Genomic DNA, 27,618 nt, shown 5'->3' with positions numbered 1-27,618 from the left:
AATTTCTTCCCATCTTGATTTCAACTTCTTGAAAGGAGTGTCTACAATATTTTCTTCTCTCTCTTTAATGCTTGCAAAAATTCTGACTCTCTGATGTCCAGAAAAATGTAATAAATAACTACTTATGTTAGAAACAATAGGACTTGAGGTCAGCTCAAAACATAATCTAAATCCAGTGAATTGGGTGTAACTTTTTAGACATATTCAAATTTAATTTAATCTTCATTCTGGGAAAATTGCAGAGATATTTTCACTTAATGTAAAAACATTAATTGGCATTCAAATTTAAAATAGGAAACTTTCACATTTATTCCTTAAGACATTTTAGTTCAACAAAGGGAAAATAAACAATACAATTGGGATACACATCTAATAAAATATAATGCCTATGTTTTATATAAATGGTAAACACATTGAAATATTAGAAATGTTCATAAAGTTGGAAACTTACACTTAAAAGCAACAGTAAAAAAGCAATAAAAGTGATCCACAATTCTACATAATAAAATTATGATTTTCACAAAGTATGGCCATGGATATTTCATTATTTGCAAAATAATAATGAAAGATTAGATGTAGCAAAGGTTTAAGTTTCAAGTACAAGTGACATGATATTTAACAAGGTCAACTTTAGGAATTAATGGAAACTTTAGAATAAAGTATGTTATGCAGTGAACTGGTAGTTGAAAGTAACAATCCCGATTGAATCTCCTTCATTGATTTTCTGACAAATTATCCACTTAAAAGGTTGACAATAGGGGGAAGGGGAAAAAGCTTAATCGTTCATGGGTGAAGATACATGCATAATTAATTGACCTTAGAAAATATTTTATTATAATTTTAGATTAGCCTTGTTATTACTTTTTAAAAAAATTTTCAGGGCATAAGAGGATATATCATATGATATAACAATGACATTAAAACACATAAGACAAACTTATGGCTATAATGAAAGAAAACCCAGCAGCATTCAGCTGCCATGACTGGCTTCCATTTTCACCTTTATTTGCTTCACAGCATTTATCTGCATGATGAAAATTGTTTTTGAAAATAGAATAAGAATGAAATAATTAAGAAAATAAAGAGTAGAGTTACAAACGAGAAAATAAAAAGAGAAAAAACGTGACAGCAGGAAAGAAAAAAAGAGAAAATAATTAATGCAAGATTTACACAAAGTCATTAACAATTAATGCAAACCTACAAAAATACTTTGATACAAGCCAAGAATGGCTAAAATCATGTATAAAACATTTCTATATATTGTCACATACTAAAAACAGACAAAGGTCAATATTGACGTTTATTCTGATTACTCAGACATTAATTCTGTCATTGATCCTTTACATGTAAATATCTTTCATTTATAAGTTGAAAATGTAAATAACAAGAAAAAAGTCACCATTTTTCTGTGCTACTTGTGAATTCACAGAGCTACTTTTAATATGAGCTCAATATATCCTACAATGGTTGATGGTAATTTTTTCTACCATGATTTCTTAGAATATATTTAATAAAAGCAGTTATATTTTAATAATAAACAAACTACTAACAAATATAAATGAAAATTGCATATTCACATAATGAAAATTTGCAATAAGCATAGAAGCTAGAAGCATTAACCTATTGGCCATAGGTAAACTCCAGACAAATGTCACTGCACCTCTTTTAAAACAATTTTAGGAACCAAAGATTATAAAAATAATTTTTAGACCTACTTTTTCATTACATGCTAAACTACGGAAATACTGTTGCAGGTGTAGTATCAATATTTAGGTTAGACTGAAAATTCCAGATTCCAGAGAGTTAAGATAAAGTTTCCCCAGGTAATTGGACTTCTATTTCACCATTGTTTTAGAATTTTGAAACTTATGTTCTAAAACAACCATAAATGTAACCCTAATATAATATTTTCATATTCACCATGTGCTTGAATGTTGTTTTCTGTTCATGTTGAATTATCTAGTGATGAAAGATTTATTGTTTGAAACTAGAGTGGAGGTCATCAAAATAATTTTACTGTATGGTTCATTGGAAGCACAAATTAAAAGCCCATGAAAGTACAAAGTAACTGAAATATTTTAGCAATATTTTTTGTGGTGATTTATATATATTTTTTAGCTTGTTAAATCTAAACAACTATTTTGTATGTATAATGTATGCATTACATGTTCCTAGACAGTAGAATTATTTTATCATTGGATATAAAAAATGTTGAATAGAATTATTGTCATCAAATTATATTGATAGTCAATATTAAAATTAGACATGTCTTCAGGAAAAAGAGGAAGTAATTGCTGAAAGATACTAAGGTCTTTTTTGGTTAAATAAAAATGTTATTAAACATGTGGCAGGCCAAAAAAAATGGTGAAAATGTTTTTCAAAGTAAGTTTATTTATATCCAAGGATTTTTTTTAAACATTAGATTATATCCAGTTCCGCAGTTTAGTAGTATTTTTAGTCATTAAAATTATACAACAAATCAATAAATGCCATGCTAGCAGCCTTGAAATCCATATGGTAGTCATTTTATAACAATTAATCTGCTATAGTTTCCCAATATTCTTGTTTCTTGTAAAATAAAATAAGATGGAGTTAGGCTGCATGAATATTCCAAAAAGGAACATGATTGATTATGGAAACTCTGTTTTCATATAAATCAAAATACATTTTCAAAATAAGCACATCTTTAATAAGAACTAAAAAATGAAAAATATTAATAATTACAAAATTTAAAAAAAGCAATTATAAACTAATAAGAAATGTAGTCTCCAGTAGCATACTTACAAGAAAAATTATTATCAATGTAAAATTTTATATGAATGTAAAGGGAGTAGGTGGGAAAAAAAAGAAAAAATAGTGCTTTAGTCCAACAAGTAAATGTTCTCTAGACTTAGCCTATTGTTTACAAAAAGTTAAATATACCTAATGCACATAAGTAATGGGTTTTTAAATTCGAAATTCCAGAAAACTTACTTTGACAGTCTACAATGCATGAAATACAAAAATAAATTAAAACCACACTAACCTTTGAACTCTATATCTTCTCTAACTTAAATGAAAAGACTTAAGATGTGCTAGTTTATTACAGGTAACTTATTTCTAATATGTTTGAATTTATATTTTATTTTAAAATGAAAAATAAAATCATATAAAATTATATGATCTTTTTTTCATATTTTGCAAATATATAATGTTAACGCCATAAGATTTGGAAGGTTCCCAAATTCCCCATCATTACAGCCTTTAAAGTTGCCTCACAAAACCTAGATCTAAATCAAACAATTCTTAATTTATGGTTTGTTTCTGATATGACTTTCCAAGAGGCTTTAGCAAGCTGGTGTCAGTAACAGTAAATTAGACATGATTTTATAACTATTTTTTTTTTTTCAAGATGGAGTCTTGCTCTGTCACCCAGGCTGGAGTGCAATGGCGTGATCTTGGCTCATTGCAACCTCCACCTCCTGGGTGCAAGCAATTCTCCTGTCTCAGCCTCCTGAGTAGCTGGGATTACAGGTGTGTGTCACCATGCCCAGTTAATTTTTGTATTTTTACTAGAGACAGGGTTTCACTATGTTATCCAGGCTGGTCTCAAACTCCTGACCTTGTGATCCACCTGCCTGGGCTTCCCAAAGTGCTGGGATTATAGGTGTGAGCCATCGCGCCCTGCCGAATCTGCGACATTTTTACAAATAAAATAAATACTTCATTTTCCCCGTTTTGATAAGTTGTGTTGGCTTTGTATCAGCTGCATAGATTGGAGGGGTGAATACCATCTCCTACCTTCTCAGATGACTTTGTCTGTGTGTCTGTAGGTGTGATTTCTCCATGACTACTTGATTTGTTTCATCTAGCATTTTTCATCATAAAAGACCTTCTAACACTGGCCTTTCCCCACCTCTGCTCACCTTAGAAAAACTTCCTGAAAGCATTAAATAAATATGGAGTCTAAACTCCCTAACCTCACATACAATCCTCTGCCCACTTGTACCTAATTTCTCTCCCAATGACGTCAGCAAAGCAGCATGTGATAGGGATACTTCACATCTGTTCTGGTTCAGTGCCATTCACCTTTCGGCAGCATTGGACACTTTACATGTATTCTTTTTGAAATATGACCCTTTTTTAACTTCCAAGATACTATGCTCGTGTTTTGCCAGTAAGTCTGTAAAGTGTTAGTCTCATGATGGGGTTGGAGTGGTCTGGTTTCTTCTTCCAGTATAATATTATAGTTCCTTGGGACTCAGTTCTTAACTTCTTGCTACTCTTCAGTAATTCGAGAAATACTCTTTGGAAATCAATGCTGTGCCAGTCAGCCTTCTAGTTACTAGCAAACATAAATGAGTACTACAGACATCAACCCCTCTTCAGAGATTTTAGGCACTGCTTAGATGGGTTTATCCTCACTCAAATACCATTCACCTGTTAACACTGACAGCATCATGGGGTATGTTTCCAAGCCGTGGTTATCTTCTCATTTCCATACCCACATATCTAACCAACAATTTGATATTTCAAATTTAACAAATACCAAATGGATCTGATGTTTGACCCTCATTCTTCAAATCTTGCTTCTCCTACAAAATTCTTCACCTTGAGAAATGACATCAGCAATGCTCTAGGTGCCCAAGCAAGGAACCTAAAAGTCATTACTGACTGAATCCAATCTATTGCAACGGGAGGATTAGTCTACACTTACAATGTGTTGGGAATTTTTTCATTCTCTTTTTTTTTCTACCGCTGTTCATCCATCAGTTGCTCTTACCCATATGAGAAATAATAATCTATTTAAAATACCTATCTTTTCATACAACTTTTCTGCTTACAATTATTTACTTCTTTTGGAAGATGTTTTACAATTATGTTTTTAGAAGCCCTTGAATTATCTGGTTTGCATTCCCTCTCTGACCTTATCTTCAGTCACACACTTTCAGGTTCTCTTCCAGACATGCCTTTTCCAGCTCCTAGATCAGATCATGCTCTTTCTGGTCTCAGAGATACCTTCCATGTAACACATTTTCCCTGGAAAGTTCATTCCTGCACGTTTCCTTTGGAAACCCACTTTCTAAGAAAAATCTCTCTTAGTTGCAGTTATTTGTTATTCTAACTCATGTTGAATATCTGTCTTTCCCTAATAGATTGTGGAGATTTTGGGGGACAGGGGTCAGTTCTGTATTTTTCACAGATAAATCCTTAAATCCTTTGTACTCATTCAAGCGTTTGTCACAAAGAAGTACTCCAATAAATTCTTAAATTAACAAACACATCTCAACATTGCAGAACCAGAAGAAACTCATTTTAGAGATGAGGAAACAGTTATTTTGACAAGTTATGTGACAGAAACAAATCTGGGAGTATAAACCAGAATTCTGTCCACTTTCTTTCCAGGTCTTGCCTACAAGCTCTCAGGACACGAGTTTCTCAAATTGAAAAAATATATATATAGAGAGAGAGAGGAAATGAATCACAGCATGTCTTGGTTACTTTGGTGCCTTCATATCTGTTTTTATTACCTTTTAACTTTTTCCACCTTTTGTTTATATGTATTATTGGTTTTTTATCATCAACAATTATTATTATTATTATTATTATTTTTGAGACGGAGTCTGGCTCTGTCCCCCAGGCTGGAGCGCAGTGGCGCCATCTCGGCTCACTGCAAGCTCCGCCTCCCGGGTTCCCGCCATTCTCCTGCCTCAGCCTCCCGAGTAGCTGGGACTACAGGCGCCGCCACCACGCCTGGCTAGTCTTTTGTATTTTCAGTAGATAACGGGGTTTCACCGTGTTAGCCAGGATGGTCTCCATCTTCTGACCTCATGATACACCTGCCTCGGCCTCCCAAAGTGCTGGGATTACAGGCGTGAGCCACCGCGCCCTGGGCCAACATTTTCTCATAAAGATAGCAGGGTCACTGGGGGTGTAACATTTAGTAATCTGTGTAAAATCTATTTTTTGATTTTATGTTTTATCTATGTTACCTATTTCATATAATATTAAATTTAATACATTATTAAATTAAATGAATTAAGTTAATTCATTATGTTTCCAAATATATACACTAAATTAAAAATGTGGGAGATTGTAGTATACTGTTGCAATTTTCCTTTGGAGGAGGCTCTGGCTGTATAGCATGTATACATGTTCCTGTATAGCATGTTCCTGATATTTGCATGAAATATAATTACTACTTACATACTCATTACAATTGTAGAAGTAGTTTCTGATGTTTCAAACATAGAGATGTAATGAACTCGATTGTACATTCAGTCATTCTTATTTAGATGTGTTATCTTGTAAAGGCATCAGATTTGTCATATAACTAGAAGTATTTCTGGCCTCAAACATGTCATTCAACCTCTTAAAATCATATTTGTAAAATGAGAATAATGCTTCCTTATCCAGCTCAGATTTAAGAATAAAATGAGATAATTAATGCGGAAGTGCTTTGAAAATAATAAAAAAGTCATTAAAATATAAGATACCCATGTTATTTCCAGAGACTTTTTACTTCCTAATTTTAAATTATAATTTGGTAGAATTTATGGATTAATATTAGCAATACAAAGCTCTAATATCAATTACTTTTAAACCTTATAACCAATGGTAATTACTTTTTAATTGAAAGATTAGTCATATAAAACTGCTTTCAATTACTAAACAACTGATGTATGATATAACAAAATCATAATATATAAAATTAACATCAAGTTGAAATTACAAGAGGGTTTAATAACATGATTGAACTAGCTAGTTTTATTTCTTTTCCCGTTTCAAAAATATTATATATCTATACTTATACTCTAATATAATAAAACAAATAAACCTTGGTTTCATGGATTAATATGCTGCTCTTTTCTGCATATATGTACAAATAAAGAATATACTATAGATACATAAATATCTGTACATGTCTGCATAAAATTAAAATATTAAAAGTAATAACAGGGAAAATAAACGTAGAAATATGAACAATTTGGCAACTCATGAACAGAGTTAAGTGTTATTTTGAGTCAGAATAAATTTTTTATCTTTACTTCAAGAGCATTTATCTGAATAAAAGTTTAATATCCCTGTTGTGAACTTTCATAATGTTACTAACTTACTAAGATGTAACAATGTAAGCGTTGTTACCTATCAATGGTAGAATCTAACCAGTGTGTTGCAAAAGCTGATTTACAGTGTTCTTCCGTTTTATGAGCCTTCTTAAAACTCTAGGTATAGGTCTTTATGGAATTATATTTGTGGCTGTTCCTGCCTTTCTTTGTGACTAATTTTATGTTTCCAAAATCAACCTGCTTGATCAGGCACAGGTTGGCTCAAATCTAACAAGAATTGGAGCACCAGTCTCCACATGATTGGCAGAGAAATTGTCTTCTTAGTAAAGCTTTCATATGGTCTCAATAGACACTTTTCACATTGACTATCATCAGTCACTCTTACTCTCTATGTTCTCCTATTCATTCGTTCCCCACCACTCCAGCTATGAATGGGGTCAAAATATATTTGCAAATTAAGCACTACCCTATGGCAAGAGCGATGAGAAACTTTGTGTGTGATATGTCACACTAATAATTAGAACCTGGAATTTACATTTCAGTTGGTTTTAATTATTAATAAGAAAAGTCAATAAGGGTTATAAAAAGGTGGTATCATGTTTATTGCTCAGTCTAAAAAGAATATAGTTTTGCTTACCTTTAATAATGTTGGGCTTTGGTGGCATGCTGAATTCATAAACTGTTGGTTCGGAATATCCCAACCTATTGGCAGCTGTAATCTGAACTTCATACCCCATGGTCCACTGGAGATGCTCCAAAATGATATGGTCTTTATTTCCCTGTACTTTTTTCTCTAGCCATTGGTCTTCCTTATCTTTCTGTGAAAGCAATAAAAATGCATTTTGTAAATATCCATACACTAAAGTTGCACCTTTTTAGAAAAATAATTTATATTGGAATTGGAACAATATACTTATTTTGGATACTGGAACAAGTTTGATAGGCACAGAAATACATGAAGTTGCTGTGTCAATGAAGTCAGTATTATTTCTAACATTTTTCTATATAAAGTATGATGTTGTTTATATTAGCCAAAAAGTGGTTTTGTAATTCATCCTTTATTCAGTGGTTGACAATTGACCTCCATTAAGATTTTTTTATTTCACATATAGCAGTTTGCTTTTTGGCCATTTTGTTGATTATTAATCTTTATGTGAATGGGAAAATGAAACATGATATACAGAAAAAACTTAATATGTCCTTTAAAAGAATTGCCAGGGACTATTGTTAAAGTTTTTTGGGGGGAAGAAAGATAAAGTGTCTTGAAATAAAGTCTGGATATGATTGATAGATTTAAATTATCACTGGTATTTTTTACTACTATCATGTTTTATGACATAAGAAAATAATATACAAAGAAAATTACTAAGTTTTAAATATATCATTAGCAAAAGAAAATAAAACAATGCCATCCTATTCTCAAACATTCTACACTTAAATACTATCTCGCTGCTTTTCTAAAATATAAATTTGACCATATGACATTTGAATTTCCCTTTGTTTGATAAAATTACCATTAGAACTACAATTACTAATGAAATATAAATGGATATAATTTTATAAATGAAATTTTCTAAAACAGAGCAATTACTGGGTTGGGCCATACATTAACAATTTCAACACAGAAGGCTTCCTTAACCTTTCTGGCTTGTCTTCCTCCTCTTTATAACAAAAAGGATAGTAGCAGCTGCTTCTGTCAGCTTTTTGGGAGAGCAATGAGGAAAATTGAGTAGGTTGTGTATTTCAGGGCCTTAGAGATCATAACCACTTAAACAAATAACAGCTATTTTAGGATATAACTGTTTCCATAAAAACTGTATGGAAATGAAACATTTTCTCTGGAATCATGTATCTAATAATCTATCGTTGCAACTGCAAATCGTACTTTCCCAGGGTATAAGTATAGATAAATTACAGCCTGTCTAGAACAACAGATGCAGACATGTCTTTTAACCTCATAGCTCAGTCCTATATTATTCTATGTTGAGGCAAAACTTCACACTGCTTCTTTGACTATAAAAAAACTATGTTTTCTCCATTTTTGATGACAATTATTTGTTCTCTAAAATAAAATTGTGAAAGTTAAATTCATGATTGCATTCAATTGACAGTACTCAAACATGGAGTGTCCTTCAAAAGAAGGCAAGAAGATATTATAATTTTGATACCACACTATTATTCTCCTTTTCTAGTTAATTATTTTTTTGGTGACATAGAACTTTCATTACAAAGGAAATAAACTTGTTGGTGATGTAGAACTTCCATTACAAAGGAACAGAAAAGTTTGGCCTATTTTGCTATTTCATGTAAAACTGAAGCTATTAGAACCCCTAACGAAGCCCTGGTTTTAAATGAACAAGCAGTACAAGTTATCAATATACACAAGAGGCACTTGCCTTGATTTTTGAAACTTATGAATATGTTTTTATAAAAATGGCCTGTAGCCAGTACTACTTAAGATATTATGAGGTGTATGAATGATGGAATAACTGAGAAGAGAAGTTGTAACTTTTCTAAGTTTATCAATGAACAGTAAGGTTGAGAAACAAACCTAGTTGCAATTTTGAAACGCTTAAGGCAGCTATGCTAAAAAGCCACAGCTATCCCAACACCCTCTGTCTTCACCCACTCATTCATCAATCATTTACTCAGTTAATTGATTAGTGAGCACTTTCTAGAAGGTGTGAACACAAGTGACCAAGACATGTGCAGTACCCTCATGTTGGAGTTTACAAACCAGCCCAGAAGAAAGACATGAGGCCTTTGAAAAATGAGAAGGTGCAATGGAGGCACGTAATACCTAATAAAGTCAAGGGCTAGGCAGGTCACCGGTGGGGAGGTGATATCACCCTTACTGGAAATAATACACGCTAGCACCATTTTTCTTTTCACATATCCTGAGCTAATGACAAGAAGGTGTCAGTTTTTTACACAGCTTTAAATCCAAAAAGAAACACAATGATTTTAAGCCTTAGATGCATAATCACTGAGAGATGTATAAGCAAACACTGTAGTTGTTTCAAATAAATTTTTAAAAATTGTGTATCTATATGTGCATTATATATGCATTATAATGTATTATATATGTGTTATATATACTTATATATAACAAAAAAGCTTAAAAAGTTAACCCAAAAGTAATTTGAGATGATACATTAGATGTATATGTATATATATACACACACACACACAAACATAACATGTAATTGTATATGCTACCTATAGCATATTCAGTATGAATATGCACATATATACAAATAGCATGTATTTTTATAAGTTATAAATTGTGTATATACACACACATATATGGCAAGGAAGGGGTGTATGGCAAGGACACGGAAGGGTGGTATGAAGACAAGGGATCCATGAGGCAGCAGACAGCTGCATGTCCCTGTGGCCCTGGCATTACCTGTTATTCAGTACTTTCTATGTAACGATGAAGTGGTTGATGTGAGTAAGTATTTTCGTGGAAATACTTGGAATTCAGTTTTGCTTTGTATCTGAGTGAAGATGTGGGTGAAAGAGCCAGAAAATAAGCCAAAAACTGAGATATGAATTATTCCAGGCCAAAAAAAAAAAATGTATTCTTTAGAGGAATAGATAGATGTCATGTCCTTCAGGTAATACTTCAAAAATATCATTTTTGGAAATTAGGCATTTAAGGTAAAACTTCTGTACAAACACAAGACAGTCTCTTGTAAATTAACAATCATTTAGCTCTTAATTGTTGAAGCCCGTAAGATGATAAATTAAAGGGCCCTCCATCATTCTAAGTATTTGGGCTGATAGTATAAGAAACCAAAGGGAGCTCTAACATGTTCCCAATATAAATCAGTTTCATTTTCCTTTCAACATTAGGCAAGAAGGCATTTTAATCCCCTAATTGCTATTCCTAGGGAATAGGAAAAAAATTAAAGTGGGTGTTACCAAATACTCCCCTGGCATCAAAATCTCAAGTATGCATATCTGTAGACTGTCTAATTTACAAAGTTTAAATGCCTAGGGAACAATTTAAGATAATCTAGTTGCAAAACGTTCCCCTAGGTAACTTAATGAGATGATTTGCTGAATACGGCCATTATTAATAAGCCAATTAAATGTTGAAGGGCAGCTACTGAAAAAAAAATGGTCATTTGGCTTTGGTATAGCTTCTCTTAAGCAATTTTTTTTTTTTTTTTTTTTTTTTTGGTCAGAAAATAGCGGGCCACATGGCAATTCAGGGCACTTCTTAATAATGATTCTGAAGTCATACTATCAGCATCTAGGAAAATATTGGCTATCATCTGTACAGGGAGGAGATTAGAGGCAAGGTGTAAGGGTCTCTATTTTCTCATTTTCAGGGGCTCCTTGATGCTTTTATTCATAACAAGAAACAGTTTACTGACTCCTTTTGAAGTCTCATGAAGTGTATCACCAACATCATTTTAAATATAAACTGAATAATTTTAAAATGAGACGACAATAGAGAAGGTGAGCTCATATAAGCGAGATGAAGCATAGATTCCTCTGACTCCCATGTCATATGATTTAAGATTTTGTATGTATATAAAGCAGGTCCCGGGTCCTGGATTCCCTGGTAGCATGGTTCAGGTATTCATACTTACATGACCTCACAGAAGGCCCAGATAGCATTTAAAACTCCATTTGCTACTCTGAATGTCAGAGAGGTGATTGATCAATCTGGATTTTATATATATAAAAAATATATATCTACACATATACCTTATATATAATTGCATATATAGACAAACAAGCATATATTAATATATATATACATATACACATATGTGTATATGTGTACATATACATATATACACACATACACACAGAGAGAGAGACCGTTTACAGAATTCAAGAAGAATACAAATGGGCAAACGAGAAGGGCCAAGGGACCTGGCTTGAATAGCATGGCACTGTCAGATTCATCGAGAGACCAGTGAGTCCTTCAGAGCTGTCCTGGGTAGAGGCACAAAAATCTCCATATCAGAATATCCAAAAGAAACAAACAGGTACTCATCATTGTTAGCATGGAACCTGGGACAAAAAGTTGTCCTTTGATAAGGATATTAATCTTCAGCTTAAAACATCAAATTGTATACAAAATTATATATATATCCAAATGTGTGTGTGTGGTGTATATATATATACACCATATATATATACACCATATATACATACACCACACACACACATTTGGAAGATTTAAAGGTTTGAAGATTTTAGCAGTTCTAAATTTAAATCTTTTTTCCATGATCATAACAAATTCTACTTGCCTTTGTTCCATGTGCTGATGCTTGGTAAATTTTTTTTTAAATTAGGTTCTACATAATCTGTTCCTAGTCTCCACCACCCACATAGTACTTAAGGCAAAATAAATCTAATTTTTCCTATTCATTACTTTCTGTGTTCTCATACCTATAAACATTGGCAGTGCATTTTTTCTTGTGTTTCTTGTCTCCCATATTAATTATTCGATTTATAATACTATTTATAATATAGTTATAATTACATAATGAGCTAATTTATTTATTGATTTATTGCTGTATTTGTTCATTCAGATAACGTATACATACAAGGAAAAACAAAACTCATTCTCTTAACTCACAGCAAAGAAAAACTACTAAAATGCTTGATACTCTTTAATGTCCATAAGTATTTATTGTTTAAAAATACTTCAAAACTTAAACTATAATGGCTTTAAATACATTTCCATGTACATTCATAAACATTATTAACTGGAAAATACATTTTCTTAAGAACCAAAGCTTCATTTTACTTATTATTTTAATGCCCTTTTCAAAATTACCTTTCTTATCCTGTGGACATTGAGATAGTGTACAACCTCCTGGACTCCAAATTACTTAAAAAGTTCAATTAAGACTTACAAATGCTAGTCCCTATAGTACTTCCTCACAATTGATTTTAGCTACCAATTATTTTAGCTAAGGAAATGTATTTAATATGCCAAAACTAAGTGATAGGTATGATCCCATAGCTATCATCAAATTAGAAATAAAATGGTGAAAAACTCATGGAAGCATGTAAAAATCTATTTACTAAATTATATGAAGTTAGATTGACACTATAAGTACAAAGTAGACTTAAAAATAACTTCATGATTTCTTCCAAACATTTCATGAGATTAATATGTTTGTCTTTACTTTCCAAACGCATGGTTTAAACTTACTGATTTATTGTTAGAGACATTAATTTTCATGAAGAGTCCACAGAGATATCTAATTCTGCTTTTATTACTCTAGTTCTGTTCTAATAAATTCTGTCTTCATAATGGGTGAGTGAACAAAGCCATGTGCTGTATTACAGGTTGACAGAATAATGGTGCTTCCTGGTTCATAATCTATGGGAAGTTTTACACTTTCTATAGTAGGATATAGCTATTCTTGTCCTTTCCCAGTGAAACCCAAATTAAAGGCTTAGATTCATTGTTTGCTAGAAATCAAGTCATATAAGGAATATATTGTCAGAAGTACATTGTTCTCAGAATATAGCCCTGTGCGCAGTGGAGTTGAAAGAGATGGCCAAAGAAGAAATCAAGAAGTGAAAATCTTAGAGATGTTCCTTATTTTCCAGATTCCTCTATGTACTTTTTTCTTCATTTTTTATTAAAAATATATTGAATATGTCTAAACCATTTTTCAAGTTATTCAGTTGCACTTTACTACACTGTAGAGTTCATGTAGTTTGAGAACCTAATAGATATCATATGAAAAGAACAGATGATCAAGAACTTTTTTGAAGTAGTTATTTCACTTTTTATTCAATCATGGTATCTGCAATTGGATCCTCAGAGCATGATGTTGACAGGATGGAGGAGGTGGAGAAGAGAAGAGAAGATGACAAAACAGGGATATATAGAGTATTTTAATGGATGAAACTAGAAAGCATACTATCAAGTGATATGGTCAAGAGAAACTGTGCCAGGATGGCTCTATCTGAAGCCTTAGGAGCTGGGCAGTTGATCTGAGATGAGACAGTGGTAGAGGGGTTGCCTCTTGTCCAGTACTGCTGCCATCCATGTTTAGACCGTTATGAATTACTTTCTGATGTCTGTTCCCTCTCCCCACCAAGTCACTCAAATTCTCTAGTTTTCCTGTTTTGCTGACAAGCTTCTCATTTTATTTGAATACAAGCCACTCAAATTCTTCAATGTTGTCCTTGAAAAAATGTGAAAAAGTATCACTTTATATTTGATTAATTACAAAATACAAAATATCCAAGAGTGAGCAATGCCTATCTCGTAATACAAAGGATACGGAACCACTCCTTTTATAAAATTTGCCATAGGTGCCTAAATTTCTACTATTAAAACAATGTCCCCTGTTAAAATGAAAGTAGCTCTAAGGTGGACAACTTAGTAATTGATCAGACAATTATAGTTATGTATGAACTAATACAATCAATCATTTCCAATGTGTCATGAAAAACAGATCCTCTAGTACTTCTGGAGTTAGAAAGGGTTGGAAATTAGAAACGAGAGGAGGGAAAAGGACATACTTTTATCAGAGTGGTAAGCGCAGACATTGGGGAAATGGGAACCAACCAGGCACATTTACCATTAGGTTGGGAGGAGAAAGAGAAAGGAGAGAAAACGGAAGGTATAAGTTTACTGGAGACAAAATTTGTTCTTGTTTAAACTTTATGACTAAGCCATATCAACTATAACTTACCAACTATATGCAAAGGTAAAATTTATTGAGTACCATTATATGAACTTGAGTCCCTTCAATCTTACTAATCTTGTTGTGCTTAAAATCTTACTTATTTCTATCCATCTGTGTTTCACACATAACTTCTCAAAAATATTAATTCTAGTCCACATTTAAAGAAATCAATATGAATTTGAAGTCAGATTTTTAAAATAGTAATTTACGTTTTAAACTATGTATATGTATACATAAATATATGGCTGCCTAAAATGTCATTATTTCCATTTGGTGACTCTACTTTGCTCTAAATAGATGTAGTGCTACTCAAGAAATATTTTTGTTTACATCAACGACTGGGGCCACTACTAACAATATAGTACAATTAAAAATATACAACACGTTGTTTCACAACTAGTCATTGCATTTCAGAGTCCACTGTGGGATTTATTAGAATTCCTTACAAACTGTTACTATCCCCAGTATTTTGTACAATAAATTTTTTCATCCTAGAATTGTGAGCAACAGTCTGCACGGAAAGTCTGTTCTACCAGTCCAATTCATGAATTCTGGCCAAGCCTACGTCCCTAGAAAAAATGATCTTCCTTCTATCGAGTTTACAAATGTGCAAATGAGAATGACCAAGAGAACTCACTTGAGTGTGAAAGCTGGGACAACACTTGTCCTCTGAAAGGAGTATTAATTTTTAAAATTTTAAAAAATGATTTGATATCTAAAATTAATTATTAAAATATGCCATTCAAAATCCAATTTTATTTTTTATTACCCCTCAGAATGTAGATGTTTGAATTTAGAAGCAGCAATATTATAATTTAGAAAATTGGGGATTTGTGAGAAAATATTGAAAATTAACCCACACACTACTATGGAGCAATTATTTTAAACACAATCTGGTAAAGTATAATTAATTTGGAAAGCACTAATATGGATTCAGTCAACATAAGCATAAAATGCATGTTGTATGAATCTTAGAAAATTTAACTTAAAATCATGTTTCATTTTTAACATATTTTACAGTAGACGCCAATACTCCAAGGTACGTATGGAAAAAAATTTTGAAGAAATTATTTTCAGTGGCATTTGAAATCATCTTTTACTGAAGGCAAAAAGGCAGTGCCCATAGTGCCACTCTATGACTCTGCAACTAGTGAATATTGTTTCCCTCCAACCGCTATCAAAAATCTGTGTGCAGTTTTTAGCTCTCCAAACTTCCTTACTAGATAGCGCTAATTAAACTTGAAGAAAACGATTCCCTCTTCCTCAAGTTCACCGTGGCCATTCTTTGTTAAACGTTATGGCTAAATAAGTCAAATTATTTGATTAATCTATTCTGAGGTGTGATTTTTCTAATAATACTACCTAACATATGACTGACGGGCTTAGCCTGAAGTTACTAATATCAGACAAAATGAGAAGCTTCTCAGCAAAACAGGGGAAATAATATCTCATTTCTGAAAAGTTTACTAGTCCCATTTCACACCTAAAAATCACAAGATGAAAACCATGAGAATATTTTGACGATCCATGCTTAGATTTTACAATACAATTTAAAAAAATCACAATGATGACTATCAGGAATGGAAGGAAGATTAGCTCTTATTATCACAATTACTAAATACACATTCTCTCCTGATATGTTTATAAATTCAGTGCAACTCAATTTAACTTGAAAAAACCTAGTATGATATGATAATAAACAAGGTACTTACACTTCTATATTTCACAATGTATTCCAAAATAGGGGCCCCTCCATCGTCCTGTTTGGTGATGCTGAGTTTAAAGCTCTTTCCACTGCTTGGCTGTCCATGTATGGATGGAGGACTTGGTTCACCTAGATATGCAATACAACATTTCTTCATTTGCACACATTTCAGATACCTAGAGAAACTATATTTTAATAAAAAGAACAGTAATGTAATCAAAATATATGGTGTTATCCTGGATTTATCATTTGATATTGCCCTTTTGTGTTATAATTTCTGATCCTCATTTTCCCCATCCAAGAAGGAGCAACATTATAAATCTAGAAGTGTCATGCCAAAACTGTGGCCTCAGGACCAAATATATTATTTTCACTGATATGCAAATACTCTGAGAAAAGTACAGCATTGCACAAATGTAAAACTTTATTTCTCTTATTATTAATAGTATTAAATCATGTTTATTTTCTTAATGTAAATTTAGCTTATAAGTGTTTTGTAAGCATTTATTAATAAGAATACATTAACATATCAATCTGTATGGAATATATACCTACCAGGAAAGATACTGACTTGCAATTAGTTAATCCGCTTTAATAAGCATTTTCCTTCCTGGGTGCAAATTTGAATAAAATTTGCAGTATCCAATTTTACAGACCTGTGTTTCAATATTTCATTTTCTTCTAGGTTCATTCATATACTTGCCTTGGATGTTCTTCTTCAACATAGAGATAGCCATATAACAATGATGCTTATATTGTTTTGAATAGATCAGGGATCTACCAAAGTGCAATAATTTTCTATGTGAAGGGCCAAGAAAAACAAAGACCATGGACCGAAAAGGATTTCATATCTCTAAACCAGAATGACCTGTTATTTCTTCTCAGCAGGATATTGTCATTTCTTTTTTCTTTTCTTATTTTCTTTATTCTTTTTCTGAGGCAGGGTCTCACTCTGTCGCCCAGGCTGAAGTTCCATACTGTGATCACGGCTCATTTCAGCCTTGACCTCCCCAGACTTGGGTGATCTTCTCACCTCTCACCTCAGCCTCCCAAGTAGCTGGGACTACAAGTGTATACCACCACACCCAGCTGATTTATTATTATTATTATTTTTTTTTTGTAGAGACAGGGTTTTACTGTGTTGCCCAGGCTGGTCTTGAGCTTCTTGGTTCAAGTGATCTGCCTGCCTCAGCCTTCCAAAATGCTGGGATTACAGGTGTAAGCCACCCTATCGGGCAGGTTATCTTAACCACTAGCATTGGGCATGGAGAAAAGAAACTTACCAGACAGATTTTATGATTACCAACAGAGAGACATTCTGTAAGATAATATATTGCGGCCATTTTGACTGTCTTTATATGTGTGTGTGTATATATACATATTTACTCACACATATACATACACACACACACTATATATATATGTCAGGCAGTGTTATGCATAGATTTTTATAACAGTGGTTCGGTCGTATTTATTATGTTTTCTAACATTTAAAGTAATTTATTTAACATAAAGGAAATGTTAAGTCTTTTAAAATTTAATCTTCACTTTATGTAAACTCAATTAACTTACAATTCCTCAAAACATGATAGTTACCAGAACAAGTCTTCTGCAGTCACTGTTGTAATGAATTAACATAATGATTCCTTTTTTGACACTTAAAGCCTATATAATTTGTGGAACAAGGTCAATAGTCAGGCCTCCACAAAAGAACAAAATATTGAACATGTTACATAGACGTTTTTTTTTCTCTCCCCCAGAATATAGTCAAAGACTACAATCCAATTAATCACTTTTGCAATGAGGACAATTTCCCGGGAACAATTTTTACTGGGTGTATTCTAGTGCACTCTTTTTTTTGCCTCGCTCTAAAGCAAAGTTATTTTTATATTAATAAATCTGAGATGTCACTGTCTTCAAAAACCACTTCACCAAAGACACAATTCATGTCCCAAAAGTGTTGAAAAATCTCCCTACATTCTAAAATCTATTACATTTGCAAGAAAAGAAAATGACAAAAGAGAATAAAAAATAGAGATGATTACTTACGGACTGGTAACGTTTGGAAGATTTCTATTTTACTGTAGTCTCCTTGTCCCTTTCCATTTACAGCTGCAACCCTGATTTCATAAGTTGTATTTGGTTCCAGGTTGCTCAAAACAACCATTGCTAGAAGAAGAAGAAGAAGAAGAAGAAAAATATATATATATTTATAATTTGACAAATTTTAATAAGAAAAATGAATCAAACTATTACAATTCTGAGTGAATAATTTCACTGAAATCTTTCCATGAAATACCTAAAAAATAGATAAGTCATATAAGAAGAAAATGATTTGTGAATAGTTCTCTTTTTCACCTCTATTTTAGCTTTCCAACTCATGCACTTTCAAAGAAAATTACCCATTTCATTTGTGATACATTCACAAAGTAGAAAGTTAAATCTTTTTAATATTCAAAAACCAAGAATGATGTTAATGATGTTAAAATACGTACATTCTGTATGTGTCTCAGGTAGAAGTACTCTGCAGATTATTTCTATAGTATTTAATAGAATCATGGCATTTAATATGTAGATTGGCTTCCAATGTGAGGTGATTTAGTCATGTCAAACAAGTGTGACAAAGTTGAAACTACAGCAAAAATAGTTTATTCTACAATTTCAAATGAAATCGAATTGTTTTAATTCTAGCTTGAAGCATACTCATAACTTGTATTTTCACTCTGAGTTTCTTCTCATTTACAACTCCATCAGACCTGGATTGAATAAGACACTAAGGAAGAAGAATATGAAAAGGCGTAGGGAAATAAAGGTTACTGGAAATATCTGGGTCATGTCAACCCTTGTCATTTGACCCTTGATAATTTTGGATGCAATTACCGATTTCAAAATATTATATCTTCATAAATTCACCTGATGGAGCTACCAGAATTTTATTGTTGCCACTTCTTTAACTGTTTTTGCTAAAGGAAGTGGAAACTTAGCGAGGGGATATAGCAATGTCTCGATGAAAATCAAAAGGAAGGTATGTTTGGTTTCCACAGTAACTCCAAGCCACATGATCAATTAATATTAGGAGATATAAAAGATTAAATCATAGGTAATTAGGATCTTTGCAGAACTATAGTTTTACATAAACCATGACCAGAAATGATATACATGCAATAATATTGTAATATAATTGATTAATATGTTATTTCCAATAATTATATTATAATTTACTAGATAACATATTCTTTGTATTATATGAGGATACTTAATGAATTTGTTGTGATACTTCCTTTTGTTCTACTGTTTTCCTCAATATTTATAATCATGGTATTTATTTAGCATTTCGTTTGTTTTCTATAGAGATGGGGTCTCACTGTGTTACTCAGGCTGGTGTTGAACTCCTGGGCTCAAGCAAACTGCCCACCTCAGCCTCCCAAAGTCTGGGATTTCAGGAGTGGGCCACTATGTCTGGCCTAGCATTTTGTATCGTAATCATTTAATCTATATTGAATTACTTATCACATTCTAGAAAAGAAAATAATACATTGTTGAATGCACTGTGTCCAAAATTAAAAGTAAAAAAACATATAAAAATTACTTAATACCAGATAAATATTAATGGCTATAACACACATATCAATCAGATATTACTTAATCCTGTACAGATGTTCTAAAATCAACAAAAAAATAAATTTCCAATTGGCAAAATTTAGTTTTGTATTTCTCAATTTCTCAACCTTATAAGAAACTGAACTTGCTTTTTGGAGTGTACCACCTTGTTGAAGCCTCAGATTATAATACATTATTTCAGATTTAAGAGAGGCCAATGGAGAATAGATTGGTCGGCATAGAAATCCAACCGATTAGAAGCTGCAAGGATACATGGGGGCGCCAAGGCTTGAATGCAATGATTTCTCACAGGGTAATGGCCTGCAAGCTTTTCAGGAAACCCAAACTCACTTGATAGTTGGTAGTTAATGAGTATATAATTTAAGCCCCAGAAAAGTGTATAGTTACACTGAAGAGAAGCTGAGTGCATAGATAGAGCTGTTTATATAGATTAGGGAATGAGAAGAGGAAATTTAACAAAGGTTGCTAAAATGCTAATAAACTGGAATTTTACTGTCTTTAAGATGAAAAGCCTCTGCTGAAAGTCAGCATAACAAATTTGTTTTGATACTTCCTTTTGTTCCATTCTTTTCCTCAATGTTTACAATCAAGGCATTTATTTAGCATTTTACTTGTTTTTAATAGAGATGGGGTCTCACTATGTTGCTCAGGCTGGTGTTGAACTCCTTTAACAAGAGTTTAAAAATCACAATATTTTATTAATTTAATCAGATAATAAATGTTTTTAAAAACAAAAGCAAAGGTGAACTAGGCTCGTATGTCCCCGTGCTATCCAGTCATGCTTCATTAGGGTAAAGAGCACAAGAGAACACAGACTGTGCCATAACATCACATTGACTGTCCAAAGGCCTAACACGTTTTGGAATAAGTCTTGAAGAATAAATGCCCTTTTATAAAACAGCCAACTTTGATATATGATATGCCTTTCCATATTTCTGTGATATCCTGGTGCTGCTGCAACACCGTTTTAAGAGCATTCGGTAGTTTGTGACTTGGCTGCGTTGGTGATGGCATCTGGTAATGCTTATATTCAATCATATTTCTTAACACAAGGCAAAAGGAGAAGCAAAAGAATGTAAACATACACTCTCAATTGCAAATAAAATACTACATAAGTGATAAGTGTAGAGATCATTATTCTAGATATGATTTCTTCATCTTTGTGGGTTAAAAATTGGTAACAACAGAGCTACCAAAGTACCAGGGCAAATCTAATGTGAGAAAAGTTGAGGTTATTACTTAGGTTAAACAATAAAGACCATTCTCACCCCACATACCCCAGCAACAAAAAATCAAGTGCAGATCACACTTGAATTAACTGAGTATTTCAGGCAAAAGCTCTTTCTGGCTTGCATTGTCAGCAATCCCCTTCCTTTAACATTTCACAGGTGCTATGAGGAGCTCTGTGTGCCCCGCTACCTCTGCCAAGGTAAGTATTTCCTTAGTTACATTGTATCAACTCAAAATGGAATTTCCCTGTTTCCTCACATGTTTCTGTTCTCAGAGTCAAGGCTTACCCATGTACTGACTGAGTTTCACATCACTTGGCAGAGGAAAGGAGCAAAGAGGTCACACTGATGGCTAAACTGTTATTACAGTCCTGGGCTAAAACATGCAAACCGAAACTGGCCAAAGAGAGGTTTTATAGATATCCTTTAAAATTATAGGGAAGAGGCATAAAATAAACCTATTGATGCAAGTTTTACAAAGTTTATATACATGAAGTCAGTTTGTTTTTGAATTCTGAATGCAGATTTTGATATAATAACCCTTATTATGAGGCTTATTAACACTGTGTGAACATGAAGATTATTGTGTGAAATAGAAAAACTCCACACATTAAGACTACATTAAAGTGAGAGGGAAAAGATTTGGAGGAGGCAAAGCCTAGATCTGTAATTTGACTTGCCTTTCTTAAATGAGAGGATATATACATCAAATCATCTGTAATTTACCAGCATTTTACCAAACATAGGGTTTCTGAACACCCAAGGTAGGGACTGAAAGCAAACTACCACTTGGAAAATGAAAGGCTGTGTACTCAATAATAGAGTTGTACTTCAAATTATGAAGTTAATGTAAGACTTTCTTTGCCTAAATCTGTATACACAAATAGAACAACAGAACCTTAAACTGTAGTGTGGGATGGGCTCTTGCCTTATAATTTATTGGAAATTCAAACTCCAGAATCAGGAGAAAGCAGATCTAGATTACAAACGAGTAAAAGCTTTTAAGGACAAATGTATAAATTAAGGTACTTTAAAGCTATATTTACAGCATGATTTACAAATCTTAACACAGTTCTTCTGAAAATTATAAACAATCACGAATTTTTCTTTGGCATGGCAACAGAAATGAGTTCTCTATAGAATCTGGTTTCCTGCACTAATTTAATATTTCTACATCATTTATATACAATTGAATTTGAAAAATAACATGTTATCACCTGTCTATAAAGGCAAAAAAGATAAAAAAGTCAAGATACATTTTTAAAACGTTTAACTAAAAAAAAGGCAGAAAAAATATAAATCCTTTTACATTTTTTATCAGTTTTGAAATGATCACAGTACAGAGAAAAATTTGAATTTGAAAGTTCATTCTCTTTTTATTAGAGAACCAGGCTTTATTAAAGGGAATTTAAAATAATTTTTAGTTCCTATCCTGTATTATCAATTCCTTCCCATTGGCTGTCAAAAGAAGCAGAGGCTATAGAATATTTACAACCCTTGCATCAATGACATCAACTAAATACATATTCGGTAACTAATAAAACTCAGGTAAATTCTAATACTAAATTTATTCATGTTCTCTTTCCTTTCTCAAACCCTGGCTCTCTCCACGGGGTTTTTGTCCTATTTAGTGTAAGCAAATACAGTCTCCCCAGATGTAGAAGTGCTTTGTCACCTAACCCCAATGGAACTGTTCATATTGTCAAGTACTGTGCAACAATTCAGAGAGCTATGAGAAATTACAAAGCTTAGCAAGGGTAGAACTGATCATTCAAAATAACAGTTGGTGTTAATCTCCTCAGATAGGTCTGAAAACACAGGGAAGTCCCTCAAGTTTCTCAATTAAGACAGCTTTTCCTCCATAAACAATTAAAAGAAGTCAGAGCAGGTCTATTTTTGAGAGAATTATCTGACTTACTTCTGCAGGAGTTAGCAACTGGCAAAATAAAAGTAAATTTTTACTGTTTCTATACACATGCAGAACATTTTAATACTCTGACGCCAGCTGCACATATAAAAATGACTTCAGAGATAATTCCATTATTAATGAAATTGTCTTTAAGTTTCCTAAAGAAGCTTAGGTATGTAATCATCTCAGTTCAATTATATTTTCATTTACTTCTGAAATTTACATTTGCATTTTTGCACAAATTATGTTGTGTTTGATGTTATCATTACTTGCATAATAATAATATAATCTTAGTTTTTTTAACAGTAATTTAAGTATTTTATGAATCATACTATAACATGTATGCATATATATTTTGGTATAAATAACTTTTATGGATAGATTATTGGTAAAAAAATTTATATGGATATATATTTTGATGAACAGTGGAAAGAAAAATTAATCTAATAATGATGCATCATTTGTCTAGGACGTTTATCAAAACAATATGTTGATGGCATTATTTTAAGATCACAGTTCAGCACATCCACATTTTTATTATATATTTATTGTACTGCCTGTGTTATTTTCCATCATGAGTATAAGTTATACATAAAAATAAACAATTTAACAATTGGAGTTTAACTGCTGTGAGATTTTATACAGAAAGTACATATTACCCTTAAAATCAGATGGCTTCCTATTTAAATTGAAAAACTTTCCCTTATATAAAAACATTAATTTAAAAACATAACAGTTTCATTGAACAAAATATATGTTTCATAAACAATTTATACTATTTTCATTTCAAAAATACTACTTCTTAGTATATGTACAATTATTTATTCAAGAAAAATTCAATTGATGTTTTTTCAAGGTCCATTGAGTATGTAAAATATCATAAATGTCTAATTACTAAACATTTCTTTCTATAGTCTAAATGCATAGGTTTTTATAAAATATTCATAAAATATCTTGATGATGGCAGATAACCAGAAAATTGTTTTTCACTCACAAAATTGCTAACTTCCCAAAATGTTCACATTGCCGAATTCTTTTTCTGCCACAAACTTTTTAATTTTTTTTTTTTAGCAGGTGAACTGGGATGAGTTAAGGTTTTGTAATTAAATGCCCCTCTCTCTTTGGTGCTGACAGAAACTCTAACTTCCATTTTAGCTATTTAACCTCCTAAAAACATCTCTATATAATTTTTCTCAGTTATTGATCATGCCCTCATTGTTATATTTGGCTATCATACTGTGAGAATCTTTTTATTATAAGGATCTTGTGAGGACACATATCACATACCATAAATTCTGTCCTCAGCCCTCATCTAACCTACACATTTTAAATGTAAAATAATAATTCAGTAGTTAGTTCTTGAATTTACATTTTAAAAAATTATACCAAATGAAACACCACTTTTAAAGAAATTGACCCAATGAAGGCACTTGTTAAATCTATAGTAGTTACCTTTTATTACAAATGTACTCTACTCTTGTTGCTGAACATGGAAAACAAATTTTACTTGTCCAAGTTAAAATTTACTTTAGGGAAAAATCTATTATTCAAGTCCTATCTGATCCTGTGTCATTTAATACCGGAACTAACAGAGTTTGGTTACATTCTCCATTTCCTAGACCAGCAAAGGGAAGCTCAGAAAGATAAACTAGCCACTAAGCATCAGAGTTTGGATTTGAACGTGACTCTATCTTAAGCTAAAGCTTTGCATAACCCATAGCTTTATATTGACCTATTAATATAAAACTAGAGTACAGAGAGCACTTTGTAGTAAATGAAAATCCTCATAAACATGAATTATAAGAAAATTATCTCCCAATAAAACATTAAATACAAAGAAAAATAAAAATGATAAATAAGAAAAATGATAATACTGTATATACTTTTCTCCCAGCTTTATTGAGAGATAATTTATCGATAAAAATTGTATATATTTAAGGGGTTTAACTTGATGTTTTGATACATGCATACATTCTGAAATAATCACCACAAATTCAAGCTAATTAAACATATCTATCAATTCTCATATTTACCAGTTTTTTAATATGTTTGTATGTGTACAACTTAATATGTAGCCTCTTAGTACATTTCAATGTGTATTGTTAACTATAGTTACATTTCTTGTTAACTTAGCACATATCCTTATGTATCATTAATATGGCATTGTTAATTATAGTCACAATGTGGTACATTATATCTTTAGAATGCATTCATCTTGAGTAACTGAAATTTTGTATCCCTTGACCAACTTTTCTTCATTTCCCTTATCTCTCACTTCTGGCAAACACCATTTTACTCACTGCTTCTATGAGTATGATTCTTTTAAATTCCACATATGAGTGAGATCATGTGGTAATTCTTATTTAAAGGCTGAATAATATGTCTATATACATATGTGTATATATAAATAATGTATATAAATGTATACACATGTATAAATAATATATAACAATGTTGTATATTCTAATATATGAACAATATTATATATATTCTATATATAAACAATATTCTATATACATATGTACACACATCAGAATATTATATGTGTGTATATATAATATATATTATAAATATGGTGCGTGTGTGTATATATACACACACATATACATATATATACATACACACACACGCCATATTTTCTTTAACCATTCATTCACAGATAGACATTAAGGTTGTTTCCATATCTTGGCTCTTGTGACTAATGCTACAAAGAACATAGACGTACACATTTCACTTGAGAATATATACTCAGAAATGGGATTGCTGAATTACGAAATTTCATACTATTTTCCATAACAGTGTACAAGTGCTCCCTTTTCCCTACATGCTTGCCAACACTTAACTTTTCTCTCTTTGTAAAAAAAGCCATGCCAACAGGTGTGAGTTGATATCTCAATGTGGTTTGATTTCATTTCTCTGATGATTAGTGATATTGAGCACCCCTTCATATACCTATTGGCCGTGTGTATGTCTCCTTTTGGGAAAGAGCTATTCTGATCATTTGCTTATCTTTTAATTGGGTTATTTGTTTTTTCGCTAGTGAGTTGTATGAATTTTTCATACTTTTGCGGAGATTCACCCCTTATCAGGTATATGGCTGACAAATACGATCTCCTATTTTATGGGCTTCCTTTCACTCTGTTGGTTGTTTCCTTTTATGTGCGGGAGCTTTTCATCTTGATGCAATCCCACTTGTTTATTTTTGCTTTTGTTGCCTATGCTTTGGGTGTCATATGTAAAATAATCATTGTGCAGACCAACAGCAAGAAACTTTTTCCCTATATTTCTGTCTTAGTTCATTCTGGCTGCTAAAACAGAATACCATAGACTAGGAGGCTTATAAACAACATAATTTTATTTGTTGCAGTTCTGGAAGTTGGGAAGTTCAAGGTCAAGGAGCTGGCAGGTTCAGTGCCTGGTGAGGGCCTGCTTCCTGTTTTATACATATCTCACTTGGTCCTCACATTGCAGAAGGGGCAAAGCAGCTCTCTGGGGTCTACCTAATAAAGGCACCATTCCAAGGCTAAGAAGACTCCACTCCCATTGCTTTGAGTAGCCCTATCCCCAAGTATGCTCAGTGCCTGAGTCTCACTCCTGCAGCAGTTCTCTGCCTGGGCCCAGCGGCTCTCCAGCGCTAGGGACTTGAGCCTGCAGCTCTGCTAAGAGGCCCTTCCCCTGAAATCCACGTGGAGGCAGCCATGCTCCCAGGGCCTGGGCACATTGTGCCCTGGTGGAGATGGTTCCACAGGAACATGACCAAAAGTTGCTGCCTATGCTCTCTGAAGGGGCACCCACCACGTTCTACACGAGTCCAGGCCCCAGTGGGGCCACACCTGAGACAATGAGAGGCAGTGCTGGCGTAACAGGAGCAGAGTCCACGAAGTGAGATGGCACTAGAAGATCCTGCAGGCACCTTCAAACCTTCCTTTGAAACTTCCTGTCCCCTAGGCACTTGAACCCTGATCCTGTGATGGGAGTGGCAGCTTTGATTATCTTTGTATCTGCTTCATGGACATTCCTCCGTTGTCTGGAAAAATAACTCCTAGCTTCGACTGAGATGGCTGATCCATGCTAATCAATCTCTATATCAAATGTCCTCCTGGCCAAATCCTTAATGTTCTTTCCAAGTTTTTCTCATTTGTTACAGAATGGATAGGGTAAAAATTTTCCAAACCTTTAAGTTCTGCATCCCTTTTGATTAATAATTCTATCTTTAAATCATTTATTTCTCTAGCCCTTTAATATAAGCAGTCAGGAAAAGTCAGACTGCTTCTTCAACATTTTGTTTAGAAATTTCCAGGTAAATATCTGATTCCATCACACAAGAGTTCTAACTTACAAAAAACACTAGGATACTAACATAGTGCAGTCGAGTTCTTCGCCACTTTTTTTTTTTTTTTCTTGAGGAGTCTTCCTCTGTCCC

The 27,618-nt window shown here is 32.7% G+C and overlaps 1 protein-coding gene across 6 annotated transcripts in view; it reads right to left on the bottom strand.

Annotated features, from left to right (window-relative positions):
- LOC105498550 (neural cell adhesion molecule 2) overlaps nt 1-27,618 on the bottom strand; it is a 569,177-nt gene that overhangs the window by 52,089 nt on the left and 489,470 nt on the right. For 5 of the 6 annotated variants that reach the window (XM_011770694.3, XM_011770698.3, XM_071095513.1 and 2 more), the window contains exons 13-15: nt 18,486-18,605; nt 16,444-16,565; nt 7,687-7,867 (exon numbers count right to left, since the gene is read on the bottom strand). In XM_011770694.3, coding sequence (XP_011768996.1) covers nt 7,687-7,867; nt 16,444-16,565; nt 18,486-18,605 — 423 coding nt within the window. Of the gene's footprint in view, nt 1-811; nt 1,025-7,686; nt 7,868-16,443; nt 16,566-18,485; nt 18,606-27,618 lie in introns of those variants that run through there. The other variant, XM_011770699.3, reaches the window with a different exon arrangement.

This window comes from Macaca nemestrina, chromosome 4 (assembly GCF_043159975.1).
Source record: "Macaca nemestrina isolate mMacNem1 chromosome 4, mMacNem.hap1, whole genome shotgun sequence".
In the NCBI taxonomy this organism is placed as follows: Eukaryota; Metazoa; Chordata; class Mammalia; order Primates; family Cercopithecidae; genus Macaca; species Macaca nemestrina.
Note: the sequence above shows the minus strand (reverse complement) of the source record. Positions and strands in the feature narration are given on the sequence as shown.